We start from the raw sequence: 20715 nt of genomic DNA, 5'->3' as shown, positions 1-20715 counted from the left end.
ACATTCGCCATGGGCAAGCAGAGTTTTACAAGGCTCTTGTCACGTACACCAGATTGATCAAGCTGTTTTGTATTTTTCCACAACACACACACACCCACCCACACACCAAGCACACACTAGTGCCAATTTAGAATCGCCAATCCACCTAACCTGCATGTCTTTGGACTGTGGGAGGAAACCGGCGCGCCCGGAGGAAACCCACCCAGACACGGGGAGAACATGCAAACTCCACGCAGGGAGGACCCGGAAAGTGAACCAGAGTCTCCTAACTGCGAGGCAGCAGTGCTACCACTGCGCCACCGTGCCGCCCAAAAAAACACTTATATTACCCACATATTGTTTTTTAGTTTAAGGCAACCATATTATGGTGCACGGAATGACCTAACTATTCCAAATGCCATAGCAGTTTTAACATTTTTACTGTCAGTGCACCACTGCTGTGGAATCACAGCTATGCAGCAGCTGTTCGGAAAGCTCTACAGCAGATTGTGTCAAGAGTGGAGGGAATTATAGGGATACAGCTTCTAGCACACACTGCTTTGGTCATGGGCATATTCTATTTGAACTTGTCCCATTCGTCAAACGCTTCAGAGCTTTTCCTGTACTGCTGTTCAGAAACCGTTTCATCCCAAAAGCTATAAACACACTCAATCAGTCCACCAGGAGCTCCCAGTAGAACTGATTGTACGTATAAGGACAATTACTTCACTGTAAACTTGCACTACAGTTGTAATACTACACAACCTGAGCCACTTATGCTTTCATATTGTACATTTTTCATTTTTTTGTCATATTATTATTATTATTGTTGTTATTGTTGTTGTTGTTGTTGTTATTTTACCATTTTATAGAAAAATAAGTTTATGGAGGATTTGCATATTGACTCTCATTGAACCATACAATAACAATAAAAAAATTCAATTCAACTCGATAGAAGAGAGCGTGTATTTACAGATGATAACGACTGGCTTCTAAGTCAATTTAGATTTCCAGGCACTGTCTCCTTGGAGCTCTTGATATCATTAAGATGAAATGCAGTAGAATACAGTATATATATTACATTATACAGATATATGTTTAACTTCATTTAAATGATGTATACTGTTAATAATTAAACATGTGGACACGGTGGACAGCGGTAGCAATTAACTGGTGCCCCATTCAGGGATTGTCCCTTCCTCATGCTGTATGCTTGCGGGGACTGGCACAACCTTTGATGGACAAATGAATGGAATAATTAAAAACGAAAATATTTCAATGTTATTTAAAAGTTTTGAAGAATCAGTGTTCTAAGCTTTCAGATGGCTTGACATTTATTAAGGATCTGATTGTGTGTCGATTGGTTACTTGGAAAAAGAGAAGGAAGAACAGGAATTGGGGTTAGTACATTTGAAAAAGACAGTACTGCTGCAATAAATTATTTTATCGAGTATCGCGCACAGTGCAGCAAGCATCTTGTGGGAGGTAGGAACAATCTCTGGATGGGGCTCCAGCTCGTCACTACCACTGCGCCACCGTGCCCCCATGTTTTATACATGATTTAATTCCTAGCAGATGTATACATCTTTTATTTAAATTGTTCAGACAACTGTAATATCATGAATGTAATGTATTTTGTGTCCTGTTGGCGTAAGAGAAAGCCCATTTAAGAAGCACATAGTAATTCACACATAAAGAATACATAGAAGAACACAGAATATGAAGCATTTAACATGCTACTTTAGTTATGATGGAATTTGAGAAACTAATGAATTAAATAATTTAAGAAGTTTATAACATTCTATTTAAATGAAAAAATAAAGTATGTGATTAAAGTGGAAATTTCTACCTTTTTTCCCCACTGTGTCTCTGTTTTTTTTCTTTTCTCTGTACATTAATTTACTTCTGTATGACAATCAAACGGTAGGCTATAATTAGCCTTTTTGCAGCGACTTTTATATCTTACCACTTCTTTTTATTTCGGGCACTGCACAACTTTCTGAACTTGAACTTTCAAGTTTCTCCACCACTCTGTGTCACTCGATCAACTTTATTTTGTTGTTTATACCACTGCTTAAATCAACAAATAGTACGTTTTTCCTTTCCTTCATTTGGTATTCGCTGAAATTCTTCTTTTTTCCCTATGCTTTGGGGAAAAATGCCATTATCTTTTCACTGAACGCTGAACTAAAGAGGCTATTTATATTGAATTACACATTCAAAGAGGCCAAATTCTGGGAGGAGTCGGGGTAGGGCAGCAGGCACGTGCATGTGCATTAAATTTCATGCTGACCGGGATTTATGTAGCGGAAGAACGTGGAAGTTGGCATACGTACAGCTTTATGTATCTGGATTTTTTTGTGCGTATGCACATTTCCACTTTTGTCAGTACACCATGTTTTAATATGAATTCTGCGCACGGCGTTATGCATGAGGCCCCTGGTCTATTAAAATGCATTGTGTTTTTTTTGTTTTGTTTTTTTTTTATTATAAATACCTTCTTTAAGTTGTAGTACTAGGGTGTTGTACCGTGTTAGCCATAATGAATGTAGAGAAAATATAAGCAAAATGACACCTTTTATTGGATAACTAAAAATATTACAATATGCAAGCTTTTGAGGCCACTCAGGCCCCTTCTTCAGGCAAGATGTGATAATCTTGCCTGAAGAAAGGGGCCTGAGTTGCCTCGAAAGCTTGCATATTGTAATCTTTTTAGTTAGCCAATAAAAGGTGTAATTTTGCTTGTATTTTCTCTTCCTTAAGTTGGAAAATCATCTAAAAGGGCACTGAGTGTGCCCCTTTGTATGATTTTGCCAATGTACTGATGGACCTCACAGAAGAAAATTTTCAGGAACACTTCTAGTAGTCGATTGGCCAATTGAATTAGTATATTGCTTTAAAAGGTAGCTAAAGGTAGGTCCTGAAGAAGACAGGGTAAATGTAATGATTTTTACAATAAAACTGCTTTTAATATTATGCTTATTAATATTACAATAGACCTGGGTATATTAAAAGGGTAGAGACTAGGTAGGTAAAAAAATAAATATTTCTCAATGTATCCAAGAGCAGATACAGATTCTGGATTTCTCAAACCTCTCTTCATTTTGAACAAAATTGATTAGGACCCTTAGGTTATGATTGTTCATTTAGTAATTTTTTGCATGCTATTTGTGCTTATTTGCACATATGTCAAAATAATGATTCTTGTAATATTTGTGTTCTTATAAATATTGTGGATTAAATATTATTTTGGTGATGTATTTATTCATGTAATTCAGAACTAACTAAAATTCTTCACATATATTATCGCTGTTGGAACGTAAATTGGTCACGTGCCATGCTTAGGGTCACACAGTGAGTCATAAGTGGAATGTGATAGGGGGACCTTAGTTTCTTCATAAAGGAGAACTACTGTACTTGTGCTTTGAAGAAATGTGTTATTGTTTATAGTTATTTATATGTTTGCATAGTGTTAGCATTCAATATAATAAACTGATTATGGGTGTTTAAGTTTTGTGTTCCCCATATGATGATATTCCTTTTAGAAGACTCAGACTAAACATATGTTATAATGTTGTTATATGTTTTGTTTCCTTTATTTTTATCTGATATACATGCTTGTGGCTGAACAGTAGGCCAAAACAGATTCCCAGGGATTTTTGGGTTAAAGGAGTATCCCACCCAAAAATTATATATTATTTTTGTATGTTACTTACCCCAATTATTTCGTACTGATGGCAGTGAAAAATATTTTAATCTCATTTCTATTTTAAGGCAGAATGGAGAGAGAAAACATCCATGACATAATAGTATTCAATAGTGACCAGTGCTGTATAACAGCAAATAATGTGAATAATATCCATGAAAAAAGACAAAAAAAAAAATCTCCTGTTACTTGTGTTGCATAATTCATGTCAGCTATCCAGTCATAGGCCCAAAACAACCCTACTCTGATTATTTTGAAAGTAACTATTAAACAATATTTTAGCAAACAAAACACATGTGTTTAATACATTTTGAGCATGTGACTAGATAACTGACATGGATTTTGCAAAAAAGTTACTTTTTTTTTTATCCTTCTCCCATGGACATTTTTTGCATTGCTTGTTTGTTGTTGTTGAGTTGTAGTGATATCATAAACGTTTTGATCTCCATTCTGAAGGAAACCAAAAGATTAAAATTTTTTGTCTGCCATCGCTACAAACTACATGCTGTAAGTAACATATTTATAAAACATCACTTTTGGGTGAAGTATTTCTTGAATATAGGATAATGGGAGATGAATTTAAGTGTTTCCATTTGCATTTTATGTATATATATTTGCTGAGGTTAATTGTAATTTATGCAGAATATTATATGTTTATTGATTTATCTTAATTTAATTTAGTGCTTTTGAAAGTTTAAGTGACAAGGTCCAAAGGTTAGAGGGGTAGATAACTTGCTTAAACTGTGTTTGGTCTGTGTGGAATGGACTGGTTTTACACCTAAGAAGTCTACCATCGACTGCATCCTGGCACTGAGGGTTGTCATGGAGCACAAATGCAAATATCAGCAGAGTTTCTTTGTAGCCTTTGTTGATCAACAGTTGATTGAGTTGCCATATGGGGCATCCTGAGACTTCATGGAATCCCCTCAAAGTTGTTGGAGATCATGGCTGGCCTGTACACTGGTACAGTGAGTGTTTTGCAGAGTGGAGGCAGAACTTCTGTATTTTTCCCAGTTGATTCTAGGGTTCTTCAGGGGTGTGTTTGCATGGACTGTGTGTTGAGCAGGGTGGTGGGGTTCAGTGGTTGTCAGGCGTCTGTTTGTGAAGAGAGATTCCCTGATCTTGACTGTCCCTACGATGCTGTTATTTTTGCAGAGTCAATGGAGGCTGTAATTGGGGCTTTCGAGAAACTGAGTGAGGAGTCTGAATTCCCTTGATAAAAAACAATTTTCAGGCTTTTAATGACCTCTTGGGCACAGCCATCAGCAGTGTGTCTGTCTGTGGTGAGAATGTTGACCTAGTCGGGAGGTTTAGTCACCTCGGCACCAACACTCATGTCTGTTGTGACTCTTCCTATGATGTCAGTAGATGGATTTGGAGAGCATGGGGGGTCATGAGATCACTAGAAATGGTTGTATGATGCTTCCAACATCTTTGCAAAAGGACAAACGTCAGAGTCTTTAAAGTCCTGGTGCTTCCTGTTCTGCTACTGTATATGGTTGTGAGAAATGGACGCTATCCAGTGACCCCAGATGAAGACTGGACTCCTTTGGTACTGTGTCTCTTCGGAATATCCTTGGGTACTGCTGGTTTGACTTTGTTTTGAATGAGCAGTTGCTCATGGAGTCCCGAATGAGGCACATTATCCACATTATGAGGGAGTGCCAATTATGGCACTACAGCCATATTGCGCGATTCCCATAGGGTGATCTGGCTCACAAGATCTTCATTGTTGGGGACCCAAGTGGCTGGACCAGGCCAAGGGGACACCCACATGACACCTGGCAGCAGCAAATAGATGGTCATTTCTAGAGGATGGGACTGGTCCACATATCTGCCAGGGTGGGTGGCAACCATGATCCTGAGCTGTTTCGTTGTGTGGGGAGTGCGGCAACGCACTGTACCAGTGCATGCTCCCCAACCTGACCTGTCCTGACCTGATAGTATTTTAATTATGCTTTGTTTTTTGCCATCAGTACAAGTTCAAAAACATACAAAAGCTAACCTAACAGGTCCACACGTATCACTCTGATGATTATGTCAATGATTATTAGACTTCAAATAAATCACCCCAGAACTGTCATTTTCCATGTTTCTCTCCCTGAACACTGTACATTCTTCTTCATATGTCAACATCACTATATATCTCATTTTTTACACCTAATGTTTGCCATACTAATTTGTGTTGAATTAGATCTACTGATGCCTAATGTAGCTATTCTGCTTTTCTGGATATAAATCCAGACTGCATACTTTGGACTATCACATGGTCACCGACTTCTGACCTTCATTACCTGCTCCAATATGCCCGGTTAAATCTAATCTCCGGTGGATCACCTCTTCTTTTAGAATGCTAGAATGTGTGCATTTCTTCTTTTCTAGTGTTCTGAAATAGTTTCTCCCTTCACCATTAAGTTTCACGGACATTTAAGGATATCTCCAGTTTCCTTTAGCATTTCCCACACTATGTAAGCTTGGCCTGTTTCTTTGCATCTGTTTGTGTTCATCTTTTTTTAATGCTTTCTTGATTTTGTTTTTCTAACAACCTTCAACTTGGTCTTTCTACTTTCTCGCATCCAGCATCAATATCTCATTCATACTTGTCACTCAACAGCTTCTCTGTGGATTTCTACCAGGTGTTCCCAATCCCATTACTGTCAATCATAATGTTCTCTCGGGCATTTGGAAGCAATGCAGAATCAATGCATTCCTAAAGAAGTAAACAAAATGAAAAGAAAAAAGGTATAAAGAAGATATGATGTCACAAAGTGTGCATTTCTTCCTGGCAGTAAGGCCCTAAAAATATTATGTAATAAGGATACTTCTGGGGTATGAAAGCAGAATTGAACATCAAGCGCTTTGAATGCCATCTAGAAGATGAGTCGCCACTGCTAGCACAACCAGTAAACATTTTTGCGGTCCATCTTCACATAACGAAGAATGCTTCAGGTCCATGCATGTTTTAAAAATATGCTGGAAAAGTTTTCTTAGGGTTATGCTCAGGCCCTGAAGTGGCATCAGAAGGGTCGGAACCAGAAGGGTCTTCATCCATAGGTTCAGACCCTGAAGTGACGTCAACAGGGCCAGGCGTGAACAGTCTGCAGAAAAGCTAGAAAAAGTCAATGCACTCCGCCACGTCCCGGTCTGCCTCAGAATTACCCTCATTCAAGCCCTTTAACTGCCTCCCATGCGCACGTGTGTGACAATGTGTATATATATATATAGCAAATTTATGATTGTATCAATTGCGAGATATTGTATTTGTGAAATAAGTATTCAGCTAATTATATTGTTGAACTTCCATTTGTAAGTCCTGGCACACTATACAGTATCATTAAACAAAATAAAAAAATTACAGATAATAAAACCACAATGAATCCATGTATTGAATTGAACTAGGTGGCTTTCGCTGTGTTTGTGTGTTTTTCTCTGGGAACTTCAGTTTCCCACCCATTTCCAGAAGCAGTGCAGGAATTAGATTAATTGATGTCTCTAAATTAGCCCCAGTGTAGGTATGTGCATGTGCATTCCCTGTGGTGGATTAGTGCCCATTCCAGAGATGGTTTCTGCTTTCCGGCCAATGCTGTTAGGACCAGCTCTGTCTCCCTGGCCCCCAAAAATGTATTAAGCAGGATTATGAATGTGCATTATGTATTGTAACCACCAGGGGGTACCACTGAGCCCCAAACCACAGAAAGTAATGTCCAACACGATTTTGGGTTTAAATAAAAGATATTTATGTAGCAAATGAACCTTTTCAAAAATAAGTCATCCAAAGAGTAGTCACCAATCCAATAATTCTGTCAGATTTCTCCTCCTTCCTTCGTCCCAGAGTGTCACCTGCTGGCTCCCCAATGTGAGGCAGTAGGCTTCTTTTCAAGTAAAACCCAGGACTGTTTCTGGTGGTCACTGCATTTTCAGTCAGTAGCACTTGTGGGTGACATGGAAACCAGTATTGTCCACGCCCTGATAGCACCCTCTGGCAGTACCCAAGGACCCTGACAGGGCTGCACTTCCACACTCCAATTCCCATGCAGCCCTACAGATGTCATGATTGGGATAAAATGTGGAGAACCCTGCTACCTTCAGTTTTGGGGTATGGGTTGTTCCTGGAATCCATGTTCAGCCAGTCCATTCATATTAGAACAAACCCAGCTGAGATGAGGCTTATAGTGTGTTCCGGCCGGTTTATCCAGTCCAGGCAAGAACTCTGTCTCCATCCCGGTTGGGGTGTCCATCTCTTCTCCATTGCATTTACATTATAAACAGTCAGTGCGTACATTTCTCATTCTCAGGCTGATATAAAACATGTATGTATGTATAAACATAAAATGACACAAAATCAAAGAAAAACCTGTATATTGTAGTTCAAATATATTTATGTTTGTTTCAGTTTTTCTGAATCATGCTTCGACTTATAAACTCTGCATGCTTTGCTTTATTGGAAATACTGTACAGATAACATAAACCCAGAATGGCATATGCATGTTTTATTTCACTTTCTTAAAGGTTCCTATGACCATGGAGACAAAAAAAGTTCTATCCCCAGATTTCAACTGCCACATTTCAACTGTGCTACTCAATCCTACTGTAAGCACTTTGTAATGCACCACAGTACCATAAAACATATATAATTATTTGAAAATAAAATGAAGGCCTGATCGAAGGATTGATACTGGTACTATTACATGACATGTCCTCTTCAATAACCTATTTTACCTTTGAACCATTTACCCATCAGTCAGCCATTATAATTTTCTCCTCAGCAGGCCAGTCCTTATTACACAGTACTAATTTCTGAAATCCATTCTTTTGTCAAGTAGTCTTTTTTGATTTCTTTTACAGTGTTTAAGTGGGTCAGAAAAACGCTTATTGGACTAGTCCAGATTTCGTTTGGAAGAACTATAAATAGGTAGGTATCAGCAAAACAGATGTTTATTTCCTGTTTTCACATTACTTCTCTCCTACATCATCAATGTGACAGTTTTATTAAAATAAGTTGTGTAATATTATTATTGAATTTTCTTTTGTTTCTTTTCCTTCCCTTTCATTTACAGTTATGTTAATAATTCTGTTAACAGTTTTTCTTACATTTGAGTAAAATACTCAAAAAGGTATACTGTATGTTGATGCATTCATTCCTTATTGATTTTTAAACAATTATGACATAGCCAGACTATGATATTTTCAGTATTTCACACCAGTCATAAATAAGAGTGGGGAGAGATTGTAAGGTTAATAACATTTTAAAATATGAGGGTTAAGATGATTACAGAAAGAACTCAAGGGAGCAGAAAACACAGCAAAACTCCATAGCCCCACTGATCTTGTCTTTCACAGGTAATGTCCAAATTGATATTGTGGCATTCCTCAAATACTCTTTTTCATGCTAGATCCCCCCCACCCCCCAGTACTCTAGGGTTACTTCTGGAACAATGTCCAGAGTCACATCAGGGCTATTGTTTTGTACCGCCTTGAATCATGTTTTACTTGTAAAGAAAATAAACAGCCAGTATTTTTTGCAGTCTTTTCTTGACTGTTAGAATAAATGTTTCCCTCAGTCTGGAACCTTTTTTCTCTTGCTTACTTAGCATACAGAGATGTACCCTATCTTTCCTCAATGGCTTGTGAAAAAGCTCTCCAACTATTAATGTCGGGTTCCCCTCTCACCTTATGTCCAGTGACGGGTCCTTCACTTCAAGAATACCATTCTTATTCTACTTCTGCCTTAGCTACCCTACCAACAGAGTATAGCCTAATTTCAGCATTATTTTCAAGAATAGTAAAGATATAGTCATATGAAAAAGTTTGGGAACCCCTCTCAGCCTGCATAACAATTTACTCTACTTTCAACAAAAAAGATAAAAGTGGTATGTCTTTCATTTCCTAGGAACATCTGTGTACTGGGGTGTTTTCTGAACAAAGATTTTCAGTGAAGCAGTATTTAGTTGTATGAAATTAAATCAAATGTGAACAACTGGCTGTTCCAAAATTTGGGTACCATTGTAATTTTGATGATTTGAATGCATGTAACTGCTCAATACTGATTACTTGCAACACCAAATTGGTTGGATTAGCTCGTTAAGCCTTGAACCTCAAAGACAGGTGTGTCCAATCAGGAGAAAAGGTATTTAAGGTGGTCAATTGTAAGTTGTGCTCCCCTTTGACTCTCCTCTGAAGAGTGAATGGATGGGATCCTCAAGGCAACTCTCAAAAGATCTGAAAACAAAGATTGTTCAGTATCATGGTTTGGGGAAGGCTACAAAAAGCTATCTCAGAGGTGTGAACTGTCAGTTTCAACTGTAAGGAATGTAATCAGTAAATGAAAGGCCACAGGCACAGTTGCTGTTAAACCAACCGAGGTCTGGCAGGCCAAGAAAAATACAGGAGCGGCATATGCAAAGGATTGTGAGAATGGTTACAGACAACCCACAGATCACCTCCAAAAACCTGCAAGAACATCTTGCTGCAGATGGTGTATCTGTACATCATTCAACAATTCAGAGCAATTTGCACAAAGAACATCTGTATGGCAGGGTAATGAGAAAGAAGCCCTTTCTGTACTCATGTCACAAACAGAGTTGCTAATTGTATGCAAATACTCATTTAGACAAGCCAGATTAATTTTGGAACAAAGTGATTTGGACTGATGAGACACAAATTGAGTTATTTGGTCATAACATAAAGTGCTTTGCATGGCGGAAGAAGAACACTGCATTCCAAGAAAAACACCGGATACCTACTGTCAATTTGGTGGAGTTTCCATCATCCTGTGGGACTGGGGCCCTTGTTAAAATCAAGGGTCGGAAGAATTCAACCCAATATCAACAAATTCTTCAGGATAATGTTCAAGCATCAGTCACAAAGTTGAAGTTATGCAGGGGTTGGATATTCCAACAAGACAATGACCCAAAACACAGTTCGAAATCTACAAAGGCATTCATGCAGAGGGAGAAGTACAATGTTCTGGAATGGCTGTCACAGTCCCCTGACTTGAATATCATCAAAAATCTATGGGCTGATTTGAAGCAGGCTGTCCATGCTTGGCTGCCATCAAATTTAACTGAACTGGAGAGATTTTGTATGTAAGAATGGTCAAAAATACCTCCATCCAGAATCCAAGCTGTTATATTTCCAAAGGAGGCTCAACTAAGTATTGATGTAATATCTCTGTTGGGGTGCCCAAATTTATGCACCTGTCTAATTTTGTTATGATGCATATTGCATATTTTCTGTTAATCCAATAAACTTAATGTCACTGTTGAAACACTACTGTTTCCATAAGGCATGTCATATATTAAAAGGAAGTTGCTACTTTGAAAGCTCAGCCAATGATAAACAAAAATCCAAAGAATTAACAGGTTCCCAAATTTTTTCATATGAATGTACGTACAGTATATGCCTCAAGTGTGCAGTCTACACATTTTTGTCTTGTTATTAACCTCATACATGACATACATATCATACATAACAGTAAACATTTGACTCAGCTGGCAACATATTCTATATCCTTCTGCCTTTGCTAAACTAATAGATCTCTTTATCATGACATGTATGAAGTATCCATGTTCAGCCACATCTCAAAAGATTTGCTTGTTAGCTTAGTAGGCCACTCTAAACTGTGTCAATGTTTGTTATTTTGTTTGTCGTCCTTCTCTTGAAGGATCTGTTTTATGTTAGTGGCTCATGCAGAGCTGTGTTTCTGCCACTATGGGTCTATGGTTCAGCAAAGTACTCTTTCCAATACTTCCAGCAATTCGGGACCAGATAAGAGTGAGGCCATTTAAGACTGGTCCTTTTTGGGTCTTCATGATTTAGAAGAACCTCTGCATGTTGTGGTGGTTAGCAAATTGTTTTGTTTTCTTAGCTTGCTGTTCCTACCATGTTTTTTCTTGTTGTCACTTATTTGAATATGGGTCAACATTTCTGTGGCAGTGTGACATCATTTTGCCATGCATAAAGAATTGTTGTTTTGTAATGTTTGACTTCAAGATTTTCAGAATAATTTTTATTAAACCATCCCTGAGGTTGAGGTAGGCAGTGACCACTGAGGTTAAAAACTGGTGTCAACTGCTACATTAGTGTCATTGGACATTGGCTGTTTGCACTTAGCAGAGACTCCTTCCAGAAGAACAGCTTTCTGGAGCGCTCTGATGTTGAACTTTTTTTTTATTTTTCTTGGACTATCTTCGAAACGTATAGACAGGCAGTAAGTTCATGGCTACAAAAACAAGGTGGTAGTCTAACATATGAAGTATATAAGAAGTAATTTCACACATTATATGCGTAATGTTGACATGGTTCAGGTAAGGGACCATTATGATTACATAGTCTTGGAGATTTCAGTGTTTTTGTATCAGAGATATACTGAAGACCACAAGTTAATGCACCCATAGTGCTGGATATAATATCAAGAACAAAATCAATTTAACTGCCATTCCATTGGCATTAGCATGTGCTTGATGAACGTCCAAATCAACTTGAATAAGCATCAGTCAGCTACCATCTCTAGTGCCAGTGTGCCAACCTGAATTATTGAAAAGAGCACCAATTAACAGTTTTATCATGAAAAGGCTGTGGTATAATACCTGCCTGAATACCTTGAAAACCAAATTCTGCAATGTATTAAACCAAATTTAACTATAAACCAGGGAAGGCCGTCATTGTAGTAGGCAGGCCTCAGGTTAGTCAGTATTTCTAGTTTTGCTGTATGCTTAATGATTTTGTATATCATAAGAAAATGATGATTTGCTGACAATCAGATACTGAAAAAATGAAGAATTGTGCCTGATCCATACTATTAATTATGTATAATAGAAGAAAATCTAAACATAACATTTCAGATATAGAATTATAAAGGCCACAGTACAACAAGTGAACCTGTAAGACCAAAAATAAAAATATTAAAACTTGCTGAAAATATAGAGATGAGCAGGTAGACTTCCCATTCAATTGTAATAGAGAAAAGAAACAAAAAAGAACTCTACAAGTGGGTTGAGAAGTGAAAGCGTGAACAGATCTAATCATCAGTCTTTACATGAGAAATGCAGTATCGCTACTTCTTTGAATTGCACTATGGCCATTCCTATCTTCTGTCACAAGTGACAATTTGGCAAGCCACAGTGGCATGGAAGAATGAACCAAGAGACTAAATCAAAAACTAAAAAATAAAAGGTGGTTGTAACCAGAAAGACAGATGACTGTGGCAAATCCATTACATAGAAGAAGACTTGAAAGTCAGATTTTTTTCTAACCAATTCATTAGAAACCAGAACATTAAAGGAAACACACTTTCAAAAGTTTTTACTTTTTTTTTGAGATGTTGATTTGCGTGGCATTTGTTTAAATAATGTTGCACTGATGACTACACCCAGCAGGACTTCTGGGACATGCATCTAAGTAAGCACCATTCAACAAAGTATTTGTTCCCACATAAAAGCCAATAAGACATCACAGAATAATGATAAAATAAAGCTATTAGTGTTGGAACAAAATAGAGCAGCAAAATAACCATGAAACTGAAAAGAGTGACTTTTAAAGCCTTGAGGAAAAATAAAATTCTTCAAAAGAAAAATATTTGATTCCCAGAAAACATCTGATAAAATCATAACATAGCTTTAATAATGAGGATTGTAGCAGTACAAAAATGTCATAAGCTATATCTAATCTAACCCAAAGCATACTCAAAATGCAACCAAAGAATTCCATAAGCAAAAAGGTTGAACCGTGTGCAGACCTTTTCAGACTCCCTATTTAAATTAAGTTAATTGTAGATTTCATTTGTTGAAGATGTCACTGGGTCACAAATTGTCCGAAAGCAGCAGCAGCAGGAAAATGCCACGGCAAAGTTTCTTAAATCAGCAGTATCATTTGACTAATAGTGGTAGACACAAAGCAGTTACTGTCTACTAAAGATATGTAACCAAAGACAAAGCTTTCTACTGCTAAGTTGAATAATAATTAAATTGTAACAATACTTGTTCTCACTTGAAAAGAAGGGATGGGAAGCAAAAAGTGTTGTGATAATTAGTATTATTCTATAATATTAATGTGCATACATGCAGAAATATCCACATTAATAAAAAGAACAAGTGTCTGTGTATCTGTGTGTCCATCCAGTTGTTAGAGATTAAAGGAAATTTTTAAAAACATGTAGTGGAAGGGTCTAAGAAAATCAAAAAAGATAACAAAACTCCCAAATAAGGGTCTAAAAATAAGAAAATTGTTCTTATAGGCCTATTCTGTTGTCTGGTGTTATTCTTTGACAACAGGAGCTGGCTAGCAAATTTCTTGCACCCTATTGGGCCATCTGAACAAGGTTTTATAGCTGCAATGCTAATAACTGATAACTTTGCATAAAGGACAAGAAAATCAGTGAGCACATCGGGAGACCAAAGCTAGGCTAGAGTCACTAAACCTGGCCAATGCACTAACTACTGTGCTTGCATTAAAAATGAAATATATTTATTTGTACTTCTTCCTCATGGCTTATGAGTTTTTAAATGCTAAAGGTAAACCTGAATTGCTTGCTTTCACTTGTAAATAGAGAGAAACCATCTTCTTCTTTATGCTAGCAGGATTGCTGCCATTTTTCAGCTCTTTAAATATTGACTGTATGATTTGAATATGATTATGTAGTTAAGAATAGCAGCAGCTTTGTAGCCATTCAGTTGCTGTCTGTCTATTAAATAGTGTTTCCCTTCGTATTGTGCTCCACTCTCAGCTTCATCTTGCTTACTCTGCACTTCTAATGGAGCACAGCGATGTAGAAGAACCTGGATTCTGGGAAACGCATGCAGCTGAACCAAAAGAAAAATGCCTGCTCTAAAATCTTTGTAGAATCAAATAAATAATTATTTTACCAGTGTTACTTTAACAAGTAACCCAAAAACTTAAATTATGTATGTTACCCTTTTTATTTAAAGTCTGCACATAAAATAATTTTAACAGGCATATTACATTAGAAATAAATAATTAAACTCTGGTTTTGCTAGCTAGGTGTAATAAAAAATTATTACAAAAGTAACTGTGCAGTTACTTTACCAGCATGCTGCCAGCAAATGCCAGAAAACCTCTCAATAAACTGCCCTTTCTCTCTTGTTTCACGTCAGTACATAAGGAGTTACTCCACATACAGTGCATCCGGAAAGTATTCACAGCGCATCACTTTTTCCACATTTTGTTATGTTACAGCCTTATTCCAAAATGGATTAAATTCATTTTTTTGCTCAGAATTCCACACACAACACCCCATAACAACAACGTGAAAAAAGTTTACTTGAGATTTTTGCAAATTTATTAAAAATAAAAAAATTGAGAAAGCGCATGTACATAAGTATTCTCAGCCTATGCCATGAAGCTCAAAATTGAGCTCAGGTGCATCCTGGTTCCCTGATCATCCTTGAGATGTTTCTGCAGCTTAATTGGAGTCCACCTGTGGTAAATTCAGTTGATTGGACATGATTTGGAAAGGCACACACCTGTTTATATAAGGTCCCACAGTTGACAGTTCATGTCAGAGCACAAACTAAGCATGAAGTTAAAGGAATTGTCTGTAGACCTCCAAGACAGGATTGTCTCGAGGCACAAATCTGGGGAAGGTTACAGAAAAATTTCTGCTGCTTTGAAGGTCCCAATGAGCACAGTGGCCTCCATCATCCGTAAGTGGAAGAAGTTCGAAACCACCAGGACTCTTCCTAGAGCTGGCCGACCATCTAAACTGAGTGATGGTGGAAGAAGGGCCTTAGTCAGGGAGGTGACCAAGAACCTGATGGTCACTCTGTCAGAGCTCCAGAGGTCCTCTGTGGAGAGAAGAGAACCTTCCAGAAGGACAACCGTCTCTGCAGCAATCTATCAATCAGGCATGTATGGTAGAATGGCCAGACAGAAGCCACTCCTTAGTAAAAGGCACATGGCAGCCCGCCTGGAGTTTGCCAAAAGTCACCTGAAGGACTCTCAGACTATGAGAAACAAAATTCTCTGGTCTAATAGGCAAAGATTGAACTCTTTGGTGTGAATGGCAGGCGTCACGTTTGGAGAAAACCAGGCACCAGTCATCACCAGGCCAATACCATACCTACAGTGAAGCATGGTGGTGGCAGCATCATGCTGTGGGGATGTTTTTCAGCGGCAGGAACTGGGAGACTAGTCAGGATAATGGGAAAGATGACTACAGCAATGTACAGAGACATCCTGGATGAAAACCTGCTCCAGAGCGCTCTTGACTTCAGACTGGGGTGACGGTTCATCTTTCAGCAGGACAATGACCCTAAGCACACAGCCAAGATATCAAAGGAGTGGCTTTAGGACAACTCTGTGAATGTCCTTGAGTGGCCCAGCCAGAGCCCAGACTTGAATCTGATTGAACATCGCTGGAGAGATCTTAAAATGGCTGTGCACCGATGCTTCCCATCCAACCTGATGGAGCTTGAGAGGTGCTGCAAAGAGGAATGGGCGAAACTGGCCAAGGATAGGTGTGCCAAGGTTGTGGCATCATATTCAAAAAGACTTGAGGCTGTAATTGCTGCTAAAGGTGCATTGACAAAGTATTGAGCAAAGGCTGTGAATACTTATGTACATGTGATTTCTCAGTTTTTTTTATTTTTAATAAATTTGCAAAAACCTCAAGTAAACTTTTTTAACATTGTCAATATGGGGTGTTGTGTGTAGAATTCTGAGGGAAAAAATGAATTAAATCCATTTTGGAATAAGGCTGTAACATAACAAAATGTGGAAAAAATGATGCGTTGTGAATACATTCCGGATGCACTGTATATAACCCATGTTTTATTAAGTAATGCTGTAACTCTGTTTTTTCAAATAAGAACAGTTATGTTAACCTTTAATTTAAATCTTATCACCAGGGATCTACATCTGCAAAACAAGTAAGCAGAATTAAATGGGAGCCTTACTGAAATGCCTAATTAATTATTGGCATTGCCAAAAGCAAAGCTTCTAATTAAATGTTGATTGATTAACAACAGTCAATCCATTATTTCCCACAAGGCAGTGACATCAAGCACACTGAAAGGCTCTAAGGTATTGATTATTGGGTGCATATTGCAGGAAGCACAACTGTGTTAAAGCAGTCTTATTATTAGTCTTTGCAAAAATGTACTATATGTTTGGAAAGCCATCCCTTTTTCCAGGAGGGATGGATGAATGAATTAAGAAAATAAAGTGAAGATGCTTAGAAGATTGTAAAGAAATGATTTAATAATGAATAAGATGCACGTATTAAACCAAGTGATATGACCTGGTTTCTGAAGTTGTGCTGGAAATCCTATTAAAAACATTTTCCCTATATTGTCAATTACTTGAAGGTTGGCCAGCATCCAAGCACTGACTTTGTTAAGAATGCAGTGCACTTGTCCATAGCTGTGTTACACAAAAGCCAAGCTCGAGATCATTATAGAGACCACAGAAAAGACATTTTTTTTGTAAATTGTGATATTCTTAAGGTAGAAAATGTCTGTGATGAATTTAGATCACTAAATCTCCAAGCTGGTCTAATACTGATGTTGATATTATCAAATTAAAATCAAGTTTCCAGAGAGATTGTTAGTTGTTTTTTTTACTAACGTTCAACCTGTGTCACAATATATCACTCCAAACCTTTATTTTTTCAAAGTGAAACTTCCAGCCTTTAAACCAGTGCCCAAATTAGAATGTTTCAGAGAAGAGTACAGTGGAATATTGCTGCACTGAAAATATTGAAAATTAAATTGATAGTGTAGAGTTTTTGTGTTCTCCTTATTTCTTCATGGACGTTATTCAAGGTACTCCAGCATTCACTTACAACCCAAAGGTGTTCATTTTATGCTAATTGGTAATTCTACATTGGCTAAATGCAAGTGTGAGCATTGTTGTTTTTGCCCTCAAATAGACTGGCTTCATGTCCGGTGCTGGTTCCTGCTTTTATCCATTGTTGCCAGGATTGGCTTCAGCCTCGCATGACCCCAAACTGCCGTAATTAGGTGTTAGAATTTTAGGCAGTCTCATTCTTGGACCCACTTAATCCAATTCACGGTCACAGGGGTTGCAGCCTATCCCAGCACTACTAAGCCCAAGACAGGAAATAACCCTGGACACAGTGCTAGCCCATCAGAAGAATACTCTCGATTTTGATTACATGCAGTGCCAGTTTGATAACACCAGTTAAACCAACCAGCATGTCTTTGAGAATGTGGGAGGAAAGCACATAAAGATGTGAAGCCGAAAGTATAAAAGCCGCACAAATGTCCAAATGTGGTATTCAAACCAGGATGCTGGGTTTATCAAGGGGTGGTGCTGCCTACTGAGCCACCCAAAGTAAACAGTATGTAAGACTTTATTCAATAATCATTCTTTTTTAAGGTATTTGTTTTATCAATTTTATTATCTGTCATATGAATTAAGTCCAGTTCAAATTTGGGTCAGTTGAAACATTTTACTCAGATTAAGTGAAGTTGTAGACCTGGAAGAAGTGTGCTATAAACTGACAACTGCTCATTGATTTTTAAGGCACCAGAGCACCAGATGAATGTTTATTGCAGAACTGTGACAGTGCCACCAACAAGTGAATTTGTAAAAGTCACTCCAACTTGCCTGTGGTGTTTTAGGTACTAATAAAGTGTCTCCAACCCCTTGTACAGTGTGTGTACTTGTTGAATATAGTTAAACTGATATGCCCTCAGAAACAACAGCTGCTATTTGTAAAATGAATAATGTGAAGTAAGAAAACTCAGTGTTGTACTGTCTATCTAAATGTTAAAAACAGGTTTGATGCATTTTTTTTGCATTGCATTGAAATATGAATGCACTATTTCATGATATACAGTACTGTATACATTTGTTATTCACTGCAATATATAGTGTAAATATATTTTAAAGTAAAATTTCAGTATTGTTTTCAGACAGTTTTCACTTGTAAATGTAGTATATCATAATAATGCTTTTATATTTGTTGGTAGAATGGCTGAGTTTTTACATCTTTTTAGGTTTTTACTTGCACATTTGAATTTGATTATGTGGTAAGTGTAGGGCAGCACTTATGCCACAGTTCAGATTAGCATAATCAATCACAAAATTCTCCTTTATCACTGCGGCTTCAGCTTATAACAGTGAAGCCTTAGGAGTTGACCCTCAGTTGGAAAAAATAGTTTTCAAGATATAAACAATATGTAATAAACGTAAGTTTGAAGTTTAAAAGTGAGAAAGATGCGGTATATTTATGAAAGCAGAGATCACTACTGTGTCAAAGCAGCAATGTTTGCTGTCATCATTGAGTTACTACAATAGTTTCTGTCTACATACACGGTATCTGCATTGTTGATTAGCAAAGTGCCTTTCTGGGTTCCTTTGACAGTACTAAAATGTTAAAGTGGTAAAGCTTACAAATATGTTATGTGACATATCTTGTCAGAAGTTTCTTTTTTTGTGTAATGTGAGTTTGACAGAGATGGTGGTTGTTATTGTTTGTTATAAAATGTATGTATTTCTTGAGCTTCTGTAAAGAGGTAAATTTCCCCTTGTGACAAAAATCTATATGTCTGTTACTAAGCTGGTGTAAGTATTGTCAAGGGACACATATACTGACTGTTGTGGACAAGGCAAAATGAACTGTGTAGTAAGTATTATATATTTATATATATATATATATATATATATATATATATACTGTAAATATAGTATATATACTATATTGAAAGTAGCTGAAAAAAGTAGTTCTCAATTAAGACTTAGATTCTTTTGATTCCTGCTGGGTGCTTGGTTAAAGTTAAGCAGTAGTGATAGCAGGGAAAAAAACTTTTTCATAACTTACATATTGTTTCCTAAAGTTAATCATAGCATTATTAACAAACTTTCATTGAAGACTATGATTCATGGTGACAAGCATCTCCCCAGGGCTTTCATTATGCAGCTTGTCTTAAGAGTATTTTGGGTTGCTTACTTACTGCAATTTATATAAAGTTGTTGAATATTTGTATATATAAATATATTTTTGTTGCGTAACTATTTTTGATTGTAAATATCAATAAGCCAAATAATCCTATTAAAGTAAATAATGTGTCATTATCATATGCTGGGTTTTTTGCTGCAGTGTCTTGTGTAATTTTTAGTATTGCATGTTAAATTCACGGCAGTATGTAACCACAAAAGATGTTTTCTTGCTCGCAGACAAATCCGTGACACAGTCAACTGGATATTCAGTGAACCAATGCTTCTATATTACATCAACATCTTTCGGGATGCCTTCTGGCCAAATGGAAAACTAGCTCCAAGTTCAACACCGCGAACAGAAAAGGAGCGCCAGGAAACCAAGCAAAGAGCACAACAAAAGCTGCTGGACAACATTCCAGGTACAATTGCTATTTAGTAAAATAACTGAATTCGATTGACTTAAGGTAATTATTAAGTCATACCAAAATAAAATTTAAGAATTTTTTTTTTTTTTTCTTTTTTTTTTTTTTTTAATTCTTTAATATTATATCTTTTTTTCTTTGGCCTTTCCAATTTAAGGATTAAAAGTTGAATGTGTCACATGCTCTGTTGTTATTTACAAGAGGCTTACAGTTTGTAGTACTTTTTAAAGGTCAGGGTACAAAGCATTTATTTTTATTCTAAGGTTAATCTTTAAAAAGAAATCACTCAGTTTCAGTCATTTTAATGTGAACTTTTCTGTAGATTTCAGTTGTTTTTTTAAGAGAATTATTTCAGTCAAGTGACAAAGCAAAATAAAAAATAATTTTTCTAAAATACCAAAATTCAGTTAAGTATATTTACATAAAGTCTATTTCTCTCACCATTCAAATGATTTACTTTCACTCCACTTATGCTTGTTATGATTACAGTCTCAACGTGCCCAGCTGGACAAACCAGGTCAACCTCCAGCATATCCTGTACCTGTCAAGGGATATACCTGATACATCCACACTATGGGAGATCCTAACTACATGCCCAGTTCACATCAACTAACCTTTCCGTATATTGCATTTGTACTCCATGAACCTCCTGTACTGTCAGGCTGCTCACCCTATTTATCCTGACTT

The 20715-nt window shown here is 37.1% G+C and overlaps 1 protein-coding gene across 2 annotated transcripts in view; it reads left to right on the top strand.

Annotated features, from left to right (window-relative positions):
* The window catches only part of snx25 (sorting nexin 25), a 423222-nt gene that overhangs the window by 339157 nt on the left and 63350 nt on the right, over positions 1–20715 (top strand). For both annotated transcript variants that reach the window (XM_039750997.1, XM_039750996.1), the window contains exons 16-17: positions 8531–8597; positions 19844–20025. In XM_039750997.1, coding sequence (XP_039606931.1) covers positions 8531–8597; positions 19844–20025 — 249 coding nt within the window. The remainder of the gene's footprint in view (positions 1–8530; positions 8598–19843; positions 20026–20715) is intronic.

The sequence above is a fragment of the Polypterus senegalus genome, chromosome 4 (assembly GCF_016835505.1).
Source record: "Polypterus senegalus isolate Bchr_013 chromosome 4, ASM1683550v1, whole genome shotgun sequence".
Taxonomy (NCBI): Eukaryota; Metazoa; Chordata; class Cladistia; order Polypteriformes; family Polypteridae; genus Polypterus; species Polypterus senegalus.
The sequence above is the reverse complement of the archived record's forward strand: the minus strand, read 5'-3'. Positions and strand labels throughout refer to the sequence as shown.